We start from the raw sequence: 18,002 nt of genomic DNA on the forward strand, positions 1-18,002 counted from the left end.
TTTCTAGCTATTTCCTATCTTTTAGGCTTGTTTAAGGTATTTTTTTCTTTAACRACCTGCTCTGAATAGCTTTGTTCTTGTTTTTCAGTCATTTCCCAGAATGGCCACGCAGCGGAACCTTTGCCCTCCTCTCTTGTTTTTCATCTTGTCTCTGCTGTATCAATGGCTTAGTTAAAAATGTATTTTACAGCTTGCTGAGRCCAAACCTCTCTCCATTTTTATAATTATGCTGATTATAATAYCAAAAACCTTTTGCTATGATGTGGGCCAGTTAGCACCTTTCTTTTGAGGGCCAGATGTAGCCCAGGGTGTGAACAGAAGTGGGTGCTGCTATTAGACTTGGGGTTTGGTTTAGGAGAACACAAACAGAAGCCATGAGTCTTGAATTAGTGAAATGTTAGTTTAAATGGCTGAGGACTTTTCCTTTGTAAAGGTTGTGAACTTTCTTTTGGCCAGYTCTTCAGTGAGATGGGTGGATCTTTGGTACTTCAGGAAGACTCAAACCTGTCATTAGGTATCAAAATTATTTCTTGGACTGGTTTCAAATATACCATTTCACCATGCTTTACAGTATCATTTTCATTTGCTTCTTCCTTCTTAATCATTCTCCAAGGTTTTTTTTTTTTTAATAATTGAAAATATTCAAATAGTTCATAAATTATTTTCCTGTCTTTGCCAAATCTCCCATTAGTGTCAGCAGAATCTCATTTAGCAGGCAAAGTTAGACTCCACCATTGCCTCTCAGTATTCCTTTCTCAAGGAGTGATGGCTAGGAAGGAAGACCAGCTGTTTTTTCAAAACTGTGAGAGTGCTGGGCCTTGTTGCTGAAATATATTTAATATATGTGTAGGGGGTGACATGATAAATGAAGGCGTTTGCTGTCATTTTGTTCTTTTAAATAAATAACTGAGTGTAATGAGTCTCAGCCACAGAATGAATGTAATGAACCTCAAAAAAATATGTTGTCTGAGAGCAATATTTACCACTGAGGAWGGGATTGTTAGAGAAATGAGAATTGTTTAGACGTTAGTGGGTGAGGTAAGAATCTATTAAAGGAATTAAAAGCAAAGATGACTCATCACACATTTCTGCTTATTTGTAAGAGACACATGAAAGGCAGGGATTTCAAAACATTTGTATAGAAAAACATCAATAACAAAGCCCCCTGATTTAATTTTTTCATCTCACGGGCTTCAAAAGATGTGACTTTTCCACATTTGCCTTTAAAAACACACAGCACTGGAAACTAGAAAAGGCATGCTTTGCTTTGCTACATTTAATTTCTAGAGTAGTCACCTCTAGGTGATATTTACACCATTTTCTTCTCCGCAAAAATCTAAAAACTGYTTTGGTTGCACTGAGAGTCAGGTTTCTGATACATGGCAAAGGGGAAAGCGCCTCTCCTCGCTGCCGCCGAGGCTCCTGCGCTTGCCGAGCAAAGCCGGGCTCCCCTCCTGCTCACACTCGCTCCGCGGACGCTGCCCTTCTCCAGCCAACCCACYGCTCTCCCTGCTAAGAAAATCCCTCTGCAACAGAGATCGAGGSAGCCAACCAGCCCTCCGTGTTTTGCTTTCCGTGCCGTGGGCAGGAGACCCCTGGAACGGCTTAGTGTAATGATTTAGGCACAATTCAACAGGGCCAGGCTTTTATGAGGTTATGTGGGTACTGGAGCAAAGTGTCACAGCCCAGCTGCAGTAGAAAATTTGTCTGAAAGTGTTTTTCAAAGCAAAATACAGATAACATTGATAATATAATATTGATCATATAATACATTATAATGTACTAAAACTAGAGAATTTTTTGGGTTATAGGAGGTAAATAGACAATACAGGAACAAAAGCAAAAAACAGAGAAAGAAGTGGAGCAGAGGAGAATATGTACRTAGAGAAGCAAGCTGTTAGCTGTTAGCCAGTGCAGTGACTATCTTGTGAAAARAACGAGTTACAGTTGAGAAAATCTCTATCCCTTTCATTGTACCACTTAAGTTTTGCTGAACAATATTATTTCAGATGTCTCCTGCAAATCCATCGTCTGTTAAAACAGCCCTTGGAAATGAACTGGTTTGGACGRGCTCCTGCTAATTTTGACACGGCAGTCAGGAAAGCCCTGATGTGGTGGAAAGCAGCAATAATTTGCCCAGCAAGGAAGAGGTAYGTCAAGGATCAAACACACTCATAAGGCTGAGCAGCAGCTGGGAAAGAGGGAGCCAGGGAGGAGAGGGAAGGGTGACCTGGCTGTTCCCAGGTGAGACAGAGCCACTTGACCAAGCGCTGCTGGGGGGAGTCGCGACATTGCTGCTGCTCCTCTCCCTTCCTCAGCTCCTGACTYGGCAGAGCCCAGTGACACCGAGTGGTGACAGGCAGGGTCCTGCAGCTCTGATGGGATGAGAAGTGCCACACATTCAGGAAAATGAGACTGTGCTGAGCTCAGGGCCGCAGGGTCAGAGTAAAACTCCTGTGAGATTTCTCCAGTCTGCCCCATAGGGTCATCAGGAATGAGAAGGGTAGGCAGAGGGAGAGAGGACAAATGTGGCGAGGAGGTTCTGAGATTTCACATCCTTCTTTGAAAGGTGCTCTTGGGTCTAGCAGGGTCAGCAGAAACTGAAGGGAGCTACTTGRGGCTGTGGAGGCATCCTCCCCAACCCCTGAAAAAGCACCAGCTCCTGCAAGGGCTGGGTAGAGTAGGCACTGAAACACAAACTGGCTCCTGGGGGTTTTCCTTTTTAGGAAAAAGTCATCGCTTTCTGAAGTGTAACTTTATGGGAAAAAAAGGTAAATAATTCTCATTTTGAGAATTAAGAAAAACTGTTTATTTTAATTACACTTTTTCTCTTTACCCTATACCACTTAAAATGCCAAACTGCATTTTCCTCTCACTTGAAGATACAAAAAGCCACATAAACATAAACCAGACATAGGACATTTCAACCCAGGAACCAACTGTTTTCAGATTCATMATGGTCTAAGAAAAATGCCTTTATCCTAAGAAATATCACATAGCCATAGGGGTCACTGCCATATTTGTTACAATACACAATACTTACAAGTCCTAACTTGGACATTTTTTAWTGTGATTTTCATTTCTGATACAGTTCTGTTTGTGTATCTTCCAACTGAACATACTGTGCTTCTGTTTAACTGTCTATTTATAGTCATAAGAGAAATAAACATATAAAATAAATGCATCTTGATGCATAGCTGTGCAGCAGTACAGATGTTTTATTAATGAAAATGAATCCAGCTTTTTGTAAGTCATGGCAGCAATATAACATATCATTGTTTGCTTCTCTGCTACATGGTCCCTGCTGTTTTTACATAGAAATTCCTGTAATACTTAAAGGACATCTGGAAGAATTCAGCCAATTAATCGAATTCACGCAGGAGCTAGGCTAATGGCTGTCTGAAAGGCAGATTACATTAAATCAAACTTGCAATATGAATGAAAGTACTTAATCATACATGCAACATTCATTAGAYGTGGCACAGCAAGTGTTTTGATTACTTTAATGAAAGATCAGGTAAAGTGCATCAACTGAACAGATTGAAGAGACAGCATGCTTACAAATGTTTGATTATGTTGACTATCAACAGAAACAGTGCCAGTAATTTATAGCAAAACATATTTGGAGGAGGAGGAGGAGCAGGAGGAAGATGAGGATGGAGCTGGTGAACTTGGGAGGCAAAGTGAAATTTAGGCCTTGCCTCMAACCACTTTAATTGATATTTAGGATAGCAAGACTTAAATCTGATGTCACAAAAGAAGCAAAACAAATGTAAGCGGAAAATCCTGTATGGCAACTGCTAGGGATTACTTTTGTTAACAGTTCTTGGAGCCTGATGCTGGTTTTGAGTGCTCTCTCTGACTTTGGAGTAAACAAAGCTAAGTCCTAAATGGAAAAAAAATACTTTCAAAACAATGAGATATATGCACAGTAKTTTTCCCCTGGGTTCTGCAGGAGACATCCTCCAGTCACCACTGTTCTTGCCTTCTATGCAGGAGAGCAGATGGAAGGTGAAGAGGAGCTTTGGCTGTGGGTCATCCTGAAGCAGTGATGCATTTTCCCTGATCCTACCACATCAGCCAGCAGAGCATTTTGTCATTGCCCTCCAGGGCTGTCCATGGGTATTCACATAGAAAAAAAGGGGAGAGTCTCCATCCTGACACACTTGCCAAGAGCCAGCACCACACCCTCGCCTCTCTGAAGCTTCAAGCACAAATGGGCATTTGCCAGGTCTCACTTGTGGAGGAACAAGGTGGCTGAGCTCAGAAGCTGGAGGTGTACTGTCAGAAAAGAGCAGCAGGTCTCTGGCCCAATGCTGCCTTTCCTTTGTCCTTCTCTGTCACACTCCCTGCAAAGGGATGAATCACCATTTTGTTTTGGGAGCTATCATCCTCCTCATTGCTTTTCTGAGAGGCAGGCACCCAGCTCAGATGTGGTTYATTTCCTTGTAATGCAATTTTCCTGCTTGTTTCTTTTGGGTGCTGCCCTGCCAAGCAGAGTTTGCTTCTCTTCTCCCACCCTCTGCCTCTGGTTTTCCTCATCAGCATCTCCCGTGCTYCGTCCGCCCCTTTGCAGCTGTTGCCTGGCAATGGTGGCTCTGGCACTGCCACCCGCTTTGCAGTGGCCAGGCCATACCTGCACCTTACTCCACAATAAATCCTGCCATTCCTTTGCACTTCTGTCAGCAAGCAGCTGCAGTTCTGGAAGGAAAATGATCTGGGAATGTGGTGTGACCTGAAGAGAATGGAGGGAGAAATAGAGAGGGTATCATAGAGTAGGGATGGGAGAAAGGTCTTGGGCAGCAGCCCTGGGGAATTGCCTGTTGCACCTGAGTCAGAGGAATTTCATTGAATAAGKTGGCCTTAGCACAGGGGCAACATAAAATGATGCTTGTAGCATCTCGTGCCGAAGGAAGCCAAATCTTCCTACTCATGACATGGTGAGRTTAATAAATAACTCCATTGCAAGCAAATTTGGCAAATGGCTTCAGCCTGTGGGGTATGAGCTGAAATCTAGATGAAATTTGTAATGAACTAACAAAAGTACTAATGGTCCCATCCAGTCTCCCATAGGTTGTATAAGTTTGGGAATCTCAGTCTGCTCTCTGGAGATGATCTGGTTTCCCTGCAGTGGGCCAATGCAGATGGAGGTGGGGAAGAACCAAAATGTGAGASTGCTCTTTTGGTCCTTATGCAGCTGCTCACTTACAGAGTAGGGATGGGAGCCATGGCACCACTGTCCTCCCARTGTCACCTTAGAGATGGGTGATGTGATGTCACCAGTTCCCAGCATCAGCTTCACTAGTGGAGAAAGAGGAAGGTTGGATGTTTTCATAGCRTCTTCAAAACCCTTCAAATCCCTCTAACCCAAGTCCTTCACAGAACAGTGTTTTCTCCCGTCCCTTACAGAAAGCTTTCTGTTAATATTTGAGCAATGAAGAAAACACAGCAGCTGTTAGCGTCATTTTCCTCTTGAAGCAGATTGTCCTCAGGTAAAACAAAACACAATTAAGATACTCACAAGGTCGGTTATATTAGACAATCCATATCCTCATAACGCAGATATKTCCTTCAATGTCTGTCACCAGCATCAAATCCCCAACCGCAGCAAGATAATTGGCAGCCTTGTTCTGGGGAAGATGAAATGGTTTGTGTTGCCACCAAAACCAGCCTGGATTTTGTTTAAGTGCTGGAGCCTGGGGGTGGTATCGCTCATGTAGCTATATTGCTGGAGAGTCATGTATCAAGGACAGGCTTCTGAGGCAGCTTCTGTCTCCCTCCTATTTACTGCTCCATTAATTACAAACCAGATGGCAGGGGAAGATTTAAAAGTCAACTTTGTTTGAAATCCTGCAGTATAAAAAACTTGACCACAACATTTTTTTTTTTTTGTGGTGGGGAGGGGAAACATGAAGGAAAGAAATGTTCTTTAATCCTTTGCTTATAGTTCTTTTCTATTTTATTTTTAACTCTTATTTTTTCTAAGTTGTGGTTGTTTTTCCTTTCACTAAGTGGCGAAAGGCATTTCTCTTTTTCTTTCTGTCTGCTCAGCCCCCAGAAGAATTTTTAGGGTTTTCTCTGAGAACCAGACCTCACTCAAGACCTTCTCACTGCCAGCTGGCAATTCTGTCATACATTCCTCTTGCTGTTTATGCCCCAAGACTGTTGAGACACATAAATGCAGCTGCCCAATTGCTTGACTGTGTTTTATTCATGGACCATGGTACATCTCCTTTTCAGTGTCTGCACAGGCTTCCAGGTGTCCTGGAGCTGCTGGAGACATGGCTGGGGCTGAAAGCAATAGGATGCCTCCTCACAGCCGAGATGACAGTCCCTGGATAGCTGGGATGTTCAAGGACCTGTGGGATGAACTTCKAGCGCCATACTCTGGAGAACCTGGGCAAGCAGGTGGAGCATCCTCCAGCATCACAGAATCATGGAATCWTTTAGCTTGAAAAAGACCTTTAACAGTCCAGCCATTAACCTAGCATTGACAAGTCCACCACTGAACCACGTCCCTAAAAGAAGGCACGAACAAGGAAAGGCATCTAGAGGAACCTGAAGATTGTCCTCACTTCGGAATGTCCCCAAGAGGTTGGTCCAGCCATTATTGAATCTGAATGCAGAATCATGACAAGGCTTGAATGGTTCCCTCAGGCTTCTTTTAGCAGCAAATTATGAAAAAGATTAAAAGTCCCTTCACASAAAATGAGAAACTTCAGCAACAAGGGAGAACAGCAGTGCCATACTACTCTTGTTTCCATTCTCTAGCACACCAACATTCAGCCTCAACCAGAGAGGAGGGAATGGACTGAGGAAGCAAAACATTTAAGAGTAGGAACTGTCTCCTTTCGTTTTCACACCACCAGTTTCCCCCCTAGCTACTGCATTTTTCCACCAGAAGTTTGATTTCCTATTTACTGTGGGATTAACCCTTTGATTAATCTCAGGTCATGTAASGATGACTCTCATGTGTAAGTGGCCAACATGTTTAATCAAGGCCAACCTGATTTTAGCAGACTGCAGAGAGCCCAGTGCAAGGACAGTAGCAATAACATCGTTCAGATCCTTGCTTAGAAAAGCTTTGACCTTAAATAAAGTTCCCCTGTTGTAGCATGTTCAGGAGGGTGCGGTGCTCTGARCTACGTGATGGGACTAAGGCAATGTAATAAAACAGTGGGAAAAAAAATCCAGCAAATTTACACAGGATTTGGGTGTGTGTCCACAAAATTGTTAACTATTCTTATAAATTATCTGAATTTTCTAATTATAAAATTGTTGGAAAGATTAAAGGATGATGGCAAGATGATAAACCCATATAACAGTTTGGAAAGCTTAGAAGCTGTGAGAGTCAAGTGTTATGCCAGTCACTAGGGTTACATTCTCTTATAAACAGGGGAGGGAGGGGAAATAATCTGTAATCACAGAATAATGACCCTTCGAGTGAGAGCTGGGGCACTGGGAGTTTGTACTGGGGCAGAGCCAGCCTGGGGAAATCAGAATGTTTATTGAGAGAAATGAGTTACAAGGTGGCTGAAYTGACTTGAATTCCAAAGCAATTTTGCCAGTGTTTCTGTCAGAGATCTGCGGGCACTGGCACATGCTGCAGCAAGACCAAGGATGGAACGATGGGTTCTATGGTTTTGGGTCCCACCTTAGGAGGGACCCAAGTTTAGAAGGCTGCAAGAGGGCTGTGCTAGAGGGCACTGTGAGCACGGGGGAGGCACAGTCAGGCCCCGAATCACAGGGAAGAGCCAAGAAGCACAGCAGGAGGGACAGCGGCTGGGGACGGGGGCAGCAGTTACAGGTCTGGGACCCTCGGCTAYCCCCCAGGCCTTCCCAGGATGTCTGAGCCACATTAGATGATGACACTGGGGGCCTGGAGAAACTCCCCGATGCAATTGCAGCCTACAGCTTTTACTGGAAAAATGTTTGGAACTTCAGCAAACACTCAGTGCACTTGCTTTCCAACTGGCGCTCTACCTCCTGCTGCTCCTGTGCAGGAAAAGGKGTTGTTGGATTCCTCACCTCTTAGGACTGGAAACTGAACTGGACATTGCAGAACATTGCTACCACAGGCTATTTTTGCAATAGCAAAAGAAACATTACTGGGAACATTGTTGACAAGGGAAACTGARAGAGCTATTTACATTCACTTGAGGAACAGGGGATCTACAATCAGAGATCCAGTCATTCGGTGAGAAATGTAGTTGGGAAGTCCAGCTACAAAGGTTAAAAAYGCTGGGTAAAAATCAAGCAGCCAGTGAGTGGAGTGACCTAACTGCATGAAAGCATGGCTCATTGGTCCCAATTACAGCAGTTTGTAATAACAAAGGGTGATCTCTAGCCCGCAGAGTCTGTAATCTAATCTGAGATTCAGTGCAACCATGAAAAGGGAGAAAAATGGGAGAGTAACGCAAAACAAAACATGATTAAGACTTTGCAAAGCAAATATAATCAGAGCACTTACACAGAGAAGTGGTTGAGTGTTTTGAGCAAGTTCTGATCTCGCATGAAGGCTTCAAATCTTTCTTCCAGTTCCAGAAAGCCCCTCGAACCCGAGGTGCTGTTTCTCCCTTTCTCCTGGTGCTCTTCAGTTCCTCCGGCTGGGGGATGTTTCCAGCAGGATGAGTGTGGCCGTCCTACCGTGGTAAGGGATGTGTGCCGCTGGGCAGGGATGGAGCGAGCCTTTAGCGCGGTCATTTCCAAAGGCACGCCATCTCGCGTGTGCTGCGGCCAGCAGGGCTGCGGGCGGGACAGCGCCGTCCTGCCCCCAACCCAGGCTCGGGTTCACGGGCGGTCAAACAGGAGATGCTGGAACCGCGCCGGGGGCCGCACGGGCTGCTGAGACCCCGCTGCCGGTGCGCTTCATTCCCCTAAAAAGCCGCCAGGCTCACGGCACCCGCGAACGGGCCGGAGTGGCATCGGGGCGGGGTGGGGGGAGGTTCGGTCGCTTTTGCAGTTTGTTGTRTCACACCTCAGCCTTGCCTCTCCCGGGGTCGGGAGGTTGCCCGCGGGTAAGGCTGCCGAGAGACCACAGTCATGGTCACTACGCAGAGCCGTGATTTAGCATTTTACGCAGCGGTGACAGCCCTGCTCTCGCATTGAGAGCTCACCGCAATACCGGAGCTTTCTGGCTACTTCTGGGCAAACTCCTGATGTGGCTGTGAAGGAGGACGGAGCCAGTTCCCAGCWCTGGCTGCCTTCAGCGGAAAGGCGTGCGGGGCGGTCAGGGCGGCCGCGGCAGCGGATAAAGGCACCGGCACAAACACTCCCGACAGACGCCTCTGCTCGAGCCCTGTCCAGCCCCTCCGCCGAGGGGCAGCGCCCGTGACCCAGCTCGGTATCTCTCCCATTTCGGAGCCATTCCCGGCCCACAGCTCACTCAGTTCCGCSGGGAGCCGTGGGATGCGGTGCCCGGGACACTCGGCCCGTCGCCGCAGCCCGAGCGCGCCCGCCCCGGCGGCGAGAGCCCCGGCCCGCTCCGGCCGCCGCCGCCCCCCGCCGCCAGCGCCGGCCCCAACTCGTCATTGGCCGCCGCCGCCGGAGGGCGGATGACGCCCGGGCGAGAGCGGGCGCCGGGGTTATAAAGGCCGGGCGGGCTGGCGGTGCCGCGCTCCTGCTGCCCCGCACCGGCCCGCGATGCCGCGCGGGTTCCTCGTCAAGCGCAGCCGGCGCCCCGGCGGCTCCTACCGGGCGCGCCCGCGGGAGCGGGACCCGGAGCGGGACCCTCCGCCCGCCCCGCCGCCTCCCCCGCCGCCCGCCGGCGCGGACAGCCCCGCCGTTAGACAGGGGGCGGAGGAGGAGGAGGAGGGCGAGGAGGAGGAGGAGGGAGCCGTCGCCGCTTGTCCCGCGACGTGGCCCCACRGCGGCGGCTGCGGCGGCCCCGGGCTCATTCCGCCGGAGGGTCCTTCCGCTTGGGGGGCCACGGGGCCGTGCAGCGCAGCGGGGCCGCGGGCGGCTCTCTTCGAGCGGTGCCTCAGCTCCCCCGCCTCCGCCGAGTCCTTCCCCCTGGCCGCCTCCTTCCCGCCCGCCGAGAAGCTGCTGCTGCAGCCGCGCACGCCGCTGCCCGCCCCGCCGCTGTCCTCGGTGCCCGCGCTGAAGCGACCGTCGCGGGCCAAGGCACCGGCCAAGAAGGGCAAGGCCACGAGGAAGCTGAGCTTCGCCGACGAGGTGACCACCTCGCCCGTGCTGGGGCTGCGCATCAAAGAGGAAGGGCCCGAGGGCCGGCCGGGGCCGCCCGCGGGGCGCACGCCGCTGGGCGAGTTCATCTGCCAGCTGTGCAAGGAGCAGTACGCGGACCCGCTGGCCCTGGCCCAGCACCGCTGCTCCCGCATCGTGCGCGTCGAATACCGCTGCCCCGAGTGCCACAAGATCTTCAGTTGTCCGGCCAACCTGGCCTCGCACCGCCGCTGGCACAAACCGCGTCCCGGCCCCAGCGCCGAAGGCGCCGCGTCCGCCCCCCCGGGCAAGGAGAACAGCCCCGAGCGGCGGCCCCGCGGCCCCGCCGCACCCCCGCCCCAGCCACCGCCGCCCGCCCGTCAGCACCGCGGCGCGGACAGCGCCGGCGGCGCCCCGACCACCCTCGGCTCCGGCCCCGGCCCGGCTCACAGCGGCGCTCCCGGTCCGGGCGGCGGCGCCGGCGGGGAGGCGTTCGCCTGTCCCTGCTGCCAAAAGCGGTTCCGGCGGCAGGCTTACCTCCGCAAGCACCTGGGCACCCACGGGGCAGCGCGGCCCGCAGCCTTCGGCCAGCCGGAGCGCGGGCCCGTCGCCTTCGCCTGTCACCTCTGCGGCGCCCGCTTCCCCTCGGCGGACATCAGGGACAAGCACCGGCTGTGGCACGCCGTGCGGGAGGAGCTGCTGCTGCCGCCGCCGCCGCCCGCCGGGGTCCCCGAGAGCGGCGCGGCGGGCGGCGAGCGGCAGGGCTTCCCCTGCAAGCACTGCCCCGCCACCTTCTTCAGCGCGCCCGGGCTGGCGCGGCACGCCAGCAAGTGCCACCCGCCGGAGAACAGGCAGGTCCTGCTGCTCCAGGTGCCCGTCCGGCCGGGCTGCTAGGCCCGCGGCCGCCCCGCTGGGACTGCTCCGAGAGCCCGGGCTAGCCCAGCGAGCCCTGGCCACGCTGTAATTCCTATGGAAACTCGCGGCTCTCACGGCTACGACGTCGGAGGAGCCCCCCGGTGGCTCCCGCCCGCCTTCCCCGGCCGCTGGGTCGCGACGCGCGCCGGCACGGCGGGGTGTTCAKCCCGCGGGCGGCACTGGCCCGCAGGGACGGAGCGCCGCGCAGCCCCCCAGCCGCCGGAGGACGGGGAGCGGCCACCGGCACGGCCCGGGCTGGCGGCAGCAGGCGAGGAGCCCCGCCAGCATCTGCCGAGAGGCGGGCGATGCCGGGGCGTCGGTGGCGGCCACCGCCAGTACATCTTCCGTAGCGCCGGAGAGAAGTACAGCTGTATATAGGGTATCTAAAGAGAGGAATTATTTTTCGTGAGAAGAAGAGCCTGATTCAGTGACCTTGTTTTAATAGCCTTAGCCCCCGAGCTTCAACATTCGTGAGGTGTTTTGTTTGCTGTACTCTGTACTAAGATAGCCAAGAAGGTAAATGTTCATATTAAGTCAGTGTCGAGTCATATAATAGATAGCAAAACGTATGGGAAATTAATCGTGCTGTCTGCTTAATTGAAATATGAGGTGTTATTCTATAGCTAAGTATGCATCTCCCGCTTACTCTGTGTCTCTGTACTCTAGCAACCGTGCGGCAGGCGAAACACACGACTCTGGCAGCTGCCCGTTCCAAAACCTGCTCCACTCCGTTGGTGGCTTGTTAGTGCGGCACGGACAGTAGCCAGAAGAGCAATTCAGTGTCACCCGGCTGGGCAGCGTGTGGCCCTGACAGCTCCTGCATCACAGGCTGCTCGCCTTTCCAGGCGGCCTCCGACCCCTCTCCCTCATGAGCTGCGCTTTCGATGTGAGCTCCTCCGAGTCTTGTGAACAGCTGAAATTAGGACAAGAAGCAGTCTTTACACATGTTGCTAAAGCGCAGGTGACAGGCTACCATCCTTCTCCCTAACAASACCTACCTTTAGCAAAGCAATCTGTGGTGTGTATTCCCTGGCTTTTACAGTGCTCCGGCCAAATACTTTGAAATGCTGTTGAATTTACCTGCTATTGACACTTCAGCCAGTATTTGTTTATTTATTTATTATTTATTTTTTCCATGAGTGCTTGTTTCTAAATGTGATAGCAGATGAGGCTAAAAATAAGGGCAAGAAAATTCAATAAAAGGTTTAAAACAAAGCTCACGCCTTTCTTGAATTCAGCAGGGCAAAGTGGGTCAGTTAGTGATTTCTGAAGAACTAAATTGATCACAGTCGTAGTCTTTGTTCTAACACTCTCTCTGAAATGAGCATGCAAAATATTTCAATCTCTTGATTAGCATCCTCTAAAGCAATTATTTCTGTAGTTTTATATTTTGCTATACACAACAAAAGATGTATCATGCCCAACGGCTGCAAGCAAGTGATAAGTGCTCTATGTTAAATATGCTTCATGGACTTCTGTCATTTTAGTTCCAGGACCCGGACAAATGAATTAATACGATATAACTGAATGCAGCCAAGATTTGCTTTCTGACAAAAGAGGCTAAACTTGCAACTCACTAATATGCCAAAAATAAAGTATGTTGTTTTAAGTTGTGCATTTTCCCGTTGTTTGTTGGTAACAGAGACTTAGGTAAAAATGCCATTTATGCAGYTAAATGAGTTTGCCTCCAGAGAAAGTCACTATGTTTTTAAAAAAAAATTTCCTTCTCCTCTCCCCTTGCGTAGTCAAAGATGAAGGGCTCCAGACCACACAAATGTGATGATTATTAACTGCTCCTACAATTAGCACTTGAACAAGCAGCCTGCAGGAGGGAACAGTCTATGCTTTATATTACCTGCAGAGCTACATGCAATGTATTTACTAGATCTGGAGAAAAGTTTTCAGTTGGGCATTCTTGCAAACTCGTGTGTACTTTTTAATACAAATGAAAACTAAGCTGTGTATTGCATTTAACTGCTCCATATGCATGTAATTCTTCAACAAATTGAACTAAGAATCTAATGAGGAGGTGAATAACTAATATACGAAAGGYGGTAAGAATAATTTTATTGGATTATTAAATAGCATGTCTTCTCTTCAACCATTACAAATTTGTAGATACTACATGAATGACAATACATAATTTCTTTTTTTATTGTTGCCCATATGATATATTTACACATGCAGTTAGTACCAATGTCATGCTACATTTTGTTAACAGCACTTTGTTGTTTACTAGACTCAAAATGTGAGCATTTCATGTGTAGGAAAATACCTCTGGGTGGGTGGAACTCGTGTGCTAATCTGCACTCAGAGGATTGAAACTATCAGCATTTCAAGCCAGACTCCCGGAGCATGTTCCCTTTTCTTCCCTAGTACCTATCATCACTGCAATGAATTTCTATCAGGAAAGTGTTTGTTTGGTTTTAATTTTTTTTTTTTTAAATGTAAGAAAAAAGAATATACATCTAGATGGAGCAGTCTAATGACAACAGCTAAAACTCATGAAATTTGATGTCATTTACTACTGACACCACTTGGAAAAGCAAACATTATAAAAATATTTGGAAGCCAAGCATAAGTAGAATTTCAGCACAGTGATTTTCTTTTCTGGCATAGATTATCTGCAGAATTATGAAATGATACATCACTTATGATGAAAGAGCTGGTGCTATGAGCAAATTATTTCATTTGGACTCTGTAATGCTTGAAAGGCCATTGAACTATTTTATTCTCAACATAAATAATTGTACACATCCTGTGCATTAACATTGTGGCATCTGACAAAGACTTTACAAATGCAACTTCAATTTAAAATTGTACATTCATTTTCAAATTGTACATATTTCTTTCTTTGTTACAGAAAAAATTGCAATGGGGCACAATAAATACATTGTAATCCAACTGCAGTCTCCAATTCCATATTGACTTCAGATCAACCAGAGTTAAAACCCAAAGTTAGGATATCACAATCATCCAAGAAGGTAAAAGGTGCAGGGCGCAAACTGCACCACAAAGAAGAAAAAAGGCAGACYGGAGTTAGGTAAAAAAACAAAGCTAAAATATGAAAGTAAAATTCCAGTGTCACTGTTTAAAATAAACATACAGAAAAGGAGTACCAGGGCATGGGCACACACACAAGAGACATCATCCTTGAGTGAAAGGTGTGAGCAGTAAAAAAAAAAACCAACCCGGTGAAAGGCTGCGGGAAGGGTGGCCAATTGCTGTTCACTAAAAGCTGCAGGCATCTTGCCACTTAGGACTTGTTGGCTGAGCCAGAGGAGCGGCGCAGTTTCATGGACATGCGGCTCTTGCTAGTCCGAGGAGACATTGGAGAGGCTAAGTCTGTTCCATCCACYTGTGCTGTTGCTGCTGCTGGAGTTTCTCCCGGCTGAGTCTCTGGGCAGAAGCCTGCAGAGGACAGCAAGAACCAGACGGGTCAGTGCCGCCTTCCACACTTGCAGCACGGRATCTCTTAGCAAGGGGAGAGAGGATTTTCAGTGCTGCTGTCACTGCCACAGCATCTCCTAGCCCTTTACCTGCTGTGGGTGATGGTACTGCTCATGGAGTTAGCAACTACCATAAATCCACCCCTAGAGAAAGGATGATTCCAGAARCCACTGAGCTATGGGACTGCAGAAGCCCCTTGCTCTGAGCAATTGAGGCAGCACTGAAGTGGGCAACGTTCTCCCGCTAACCAGGAAAACAAACACCTCCAGCTGCCTTGTGGGGCACTTAATCATTATTCAAACCACAACCCAGAAGAATCCAGTCTTTAATGAGAACATGAAGGTTAACAGCTCATTGCACATGAAGGGAGCTCTAGGAATGCTGCTGAARAGGTGGAGTGAATTGGGGGCCAACTGATAGACCAAAACATCTTCTCCCATCCCAACTTTAGTTGGTGYTTCAAAAGGCAAATTCCTACAGGGCCCACAAGGCAGAAGCTTGAACAGATTGTACTAACTGGATGCACTATACGTTAATGTTTCTTTGTAAAAGGAACAAGATGAATTTGAGACAACAACATGTGATTCTTTAGCCCAGTGCCCAGAGCTACGCTCCAGTGGCCCCGGAGTCCTCACTGCAAGGGGAAAAGGCTCTTTCCTACAAAAGCCTGTCTCCAAAGCTTCTTCCGTAGAGGTACAAATGGAAAAGGAGAAAATATGAAATCAATACTACATTCTCCTTCCCATGCTACAGAAAATTAGTACTGTGAACTCCCATCCGTAAAACTAAACTGCATTTTAATTGGCCATTTACAGAGACTGACAGTGTGATTGAACTCAGCTACCTCAGTTGCCTCTGAAGGCTTCTGACCCATTTAAATTTGAGACAGAAGCATAGTCCTGCAGGTGTCAATGGGGAAACCCCTGCGGACTGCAGTAAGCCAGAAATCACTTGCTATTTCTTCCACATCATGCTATTACTGGAAATTCTTTAAAATAATAATGCAATAATCACAACTGAAGATCTATCTCAGTATATGTTTCACATATAAAAGGTGCAAAAATCATTCAAAACTGTTCATGATTTATTTTGGAAGATTCCTCTAAAATCAAATGAGTCACAAGGTAACAAGTCTAGGAGTAGATTTTAAAGATTGTCATGAACCTGTGGTATTTAGCAACCTGGCTGTTCTCCTTGCCTGGTCCCTCACCTGCCTGCTCCAGAGCATCAGCATAGTACTTTCTATGTTCAAACTGATACGACCCATCAGAGTGACAGGGGAGAGAAAGGGCTGTTATTTGTTCCCCAGCTGGTGACAGTAATTCTGTTCATGAACTAGGTACTTCACTGCCAAACAATCTGGAAAAGCATGATAATGCCCGACTTACTGTGCCTTATAGAAAAAGGCAGGCAGGGAAACATGCATTCGCATTTTCTGAAATTCTATCTTGTTCTGATTTTACAAGAAATTAAAGCATTTCAAATGGTGGAAATTAGAGAATAGAAAATAACCATTGTTGTTTTGCACAGCATACCATTCACAGCTAGCGTGAAAGACCTTCCGTTTCAAGCCTTTGCCCTTTACCTTGATGTGGCCAATGCTTTCTAGTGGAGGTTTTGGAAGGAGAAGAAATATCACAGCATTTCTTTCTTTGTTGAGAATGAAGAAGTGATGAGGAAGGAGGAGTGGAAAGAAGTGAGGAAAGGGGAGGAGAAAAGATAAAAGATAACAGGTGTGAGACATGAGACACGAACCGCAGAGATTGAAGGGTATTAACAGATGAGCACAGAAAACGGAATTTCGAATTTCATTATGCAATTGCTGCTCATGCTACAGGTTAAAGAGAGTGATGAGTTAGTTATGTGCAATGAAGCAACAGCTCTGAAATCCGGCATCATACTTACCAACTAAGCATTACAAGAAAAAAAGGAAGGGAGAGAGAAAGAAAAGAATACTATAACATTATCCAGACCCAGCAACCTTATTAACAGCTACTAAAATACATCCTAAACACTGTCTGAAATGCTTGCTTAACATCTGTGAAAACAGCTAAATACTGACACACATACACACAACTGAGAAGGAAAAACAAATGGCAACTCAGTATATGGCTTCTGTTCCCCGGCTACTTCACAGTACTGAAAATGTCAAAATTATAGCCAGTCTTAACCTGAGACTCCTGAAATCACATAAAGAAGAAAAAGCAACTAGTTTGAAGCTGGTCTGCATTGAAGGGTTAAGCCCTAGTGTGAAATTTTATCATGGGTTGTTGGATAAAGAAAACCTCAGTGTGCCCATTATTTCAATTTCAGTATTATTCCAGTTGTAGCTTAAATTTTTGTTTCTAATTCATGCAGATAGAAGCACAAATTCACATTTAACACATTTTTTWAAGAAACTTAAAAGTTATTGAAGAACAGAAGTCATGTAAAGTGATTTTCACATCTAAACATACCACACCAAAAGAGTGAAGAATAACAGCACTTAAAATATATTAAAAGTCTGACAAATTAAAAGATTAATTAGTAACTAAATTTATTTGGATTTTAGATAAGCATATATATCTATATATACATACATACGCTCATACACACATGTGGATATCAACTATGGTATATACAAATTTTGCAGGTTTCGCTTCCCCTCCAAAGTTTTAAAATTTTCAGTATGAAATGCTCTATAATCTTTATCTCTCTCCACAATTGTCCTGGTTCTGGTCAGGACTGGATTAATTTCTGCAGTAGCCAGGAGGGGGTATGGCTAGGACCTGAAGGTTTTTCTATACCACCTTCTGTCATTTTCCAGGAAGAGCTCACTTGTGGGTCAGTGTACTGTGGTGGAGGGAGTGGGAGGGTATTGTTGTGGGGGTTTTGCCTCCTACGTCAAATCATTCACCTCTTTCTTGTACTCTCTGTCATTAGCATTGTTGTTACTGTATGTTTTCTTCTCTCATTGCTGTTTCAGTAAAAACATGTTCTTATCTCTTGAGCTTTACCTTTTATGTCTCCGATTCTCCTCTCCAGCCTGCCGAGGGGAAGGGGAGTGGGAGGATGGAGCAGCACATGGCTTGGAGTAGTTTTAGAGGAACATTGAATTGAAGAATTTCATTCCTAAACCACAACATCCTTCTTTGGTGCCCAGGGTGAGGCACAAAGGGTTGAGATAACAATGGATCTGCCCARAGCTAGCTGAAGACAAACGTGATGTAATTTTGATTTGTTGCATTAGGTCCTGATCTACTGGTCAAAATGTTGCTTGGTCTGCTCATGTGGGTGTGGTACCTAACCCTGTACATGTTTCTGTATATGGACTATATGCTCATAATGGTGCCCTGTTTCAGAACAAGGAGAGGGATCAGGATTGCTTTGTTACTGTGGGGTATCAGTTTAAGATGTGATAACATCAAGGGCAGGGAGGGTCATTTGGGATGTGTATTCAGTGTTGCTCTCCAATCCATTCTTAGGCACTGCCTCTG

The 18,002-nt window shown here is 47.3% G+C and overlaps 2 protein-coding genes and 1 long non-coding RNA gene across 9 annotated transcripts in view; 2 read left to right on the top strand and 1 right to left on the bottom strand.

Moving 5' to 3' along the window:
* LOC130573613 (uncharacterized) overlaps positions 1–2,504 on the top strand; it is a 32,479-nt gene extending 29,975 nt beyond the window's left edge. The window contains exon 5 of the long non-coding RNA XR_008965339.1: positions 2,010–2,504. This is a non-coding gene — a long non-coding RNA (uncharacterized LOC130573613). The remainder of the gene's footprint in view (positions 1–2,009) is intronic.
* Positions 2,505–9,642: 7,138 nt separating this feature from the next.
* Positions 9,643–11,137, top strand: INSM2 (INSM transcriptional repressor 2). Its single transcript, XM_057365622.1, has one exon. It carries the CDS (start codon positions 9,643–9,645, stop codon positions 11,053–11,055), a length of 1,413 nt encoding a protein of 470 aa, XP_057221605.1. The 3' UTR covers positions 11,056–11,137.
* Positions 11,138–12,167: 1,030 nt separating this feature from the next.
* The window catches only part of RALGAPA1 (Ral GTPase activating protein catalytic subunit alpha 1), a 129,024-nt gene continuing 123,189 nt past the window's right edge, over positions 12,168–18,002 (bottom strand). For 3 of the 7 annotated variants that reach the window (XM_057366668.1, XM_057366365.1, XM_057366284.1), the window contains one exon: positions 12,168–14,487. In XM_057366668.1, the coding sequence (XP_057222651.1) occupies positions 14,333–14,487 (155 nt within the window). In that variant the 3' untranslated portion in view covers positions 12,168–14,332. The remainder of the gene's footprint in view (positions 14,488–18,002) is intronic. The other 4 variants (XM_057366932.1, XM_057366844.1, XR_008965361.1 and 1 more) reach the window with 3 other exon arrangements.

Source organism: Malurus melanocephalus, unplaced genomic scaffold (assembly GCF_030028575.1).
Source record: "Malurus melanocephalus ecotype Western Australia unplaced genomic scaffold, MMel_1.1 scaffold_0, whole genome shotgun sequence".
Taxonomy (NCBI): Eukaryota; Metazoa; Chordata; class Aves; order Passeriformes; family Maluridae; genus Malurus; species Malurus melanocephalus.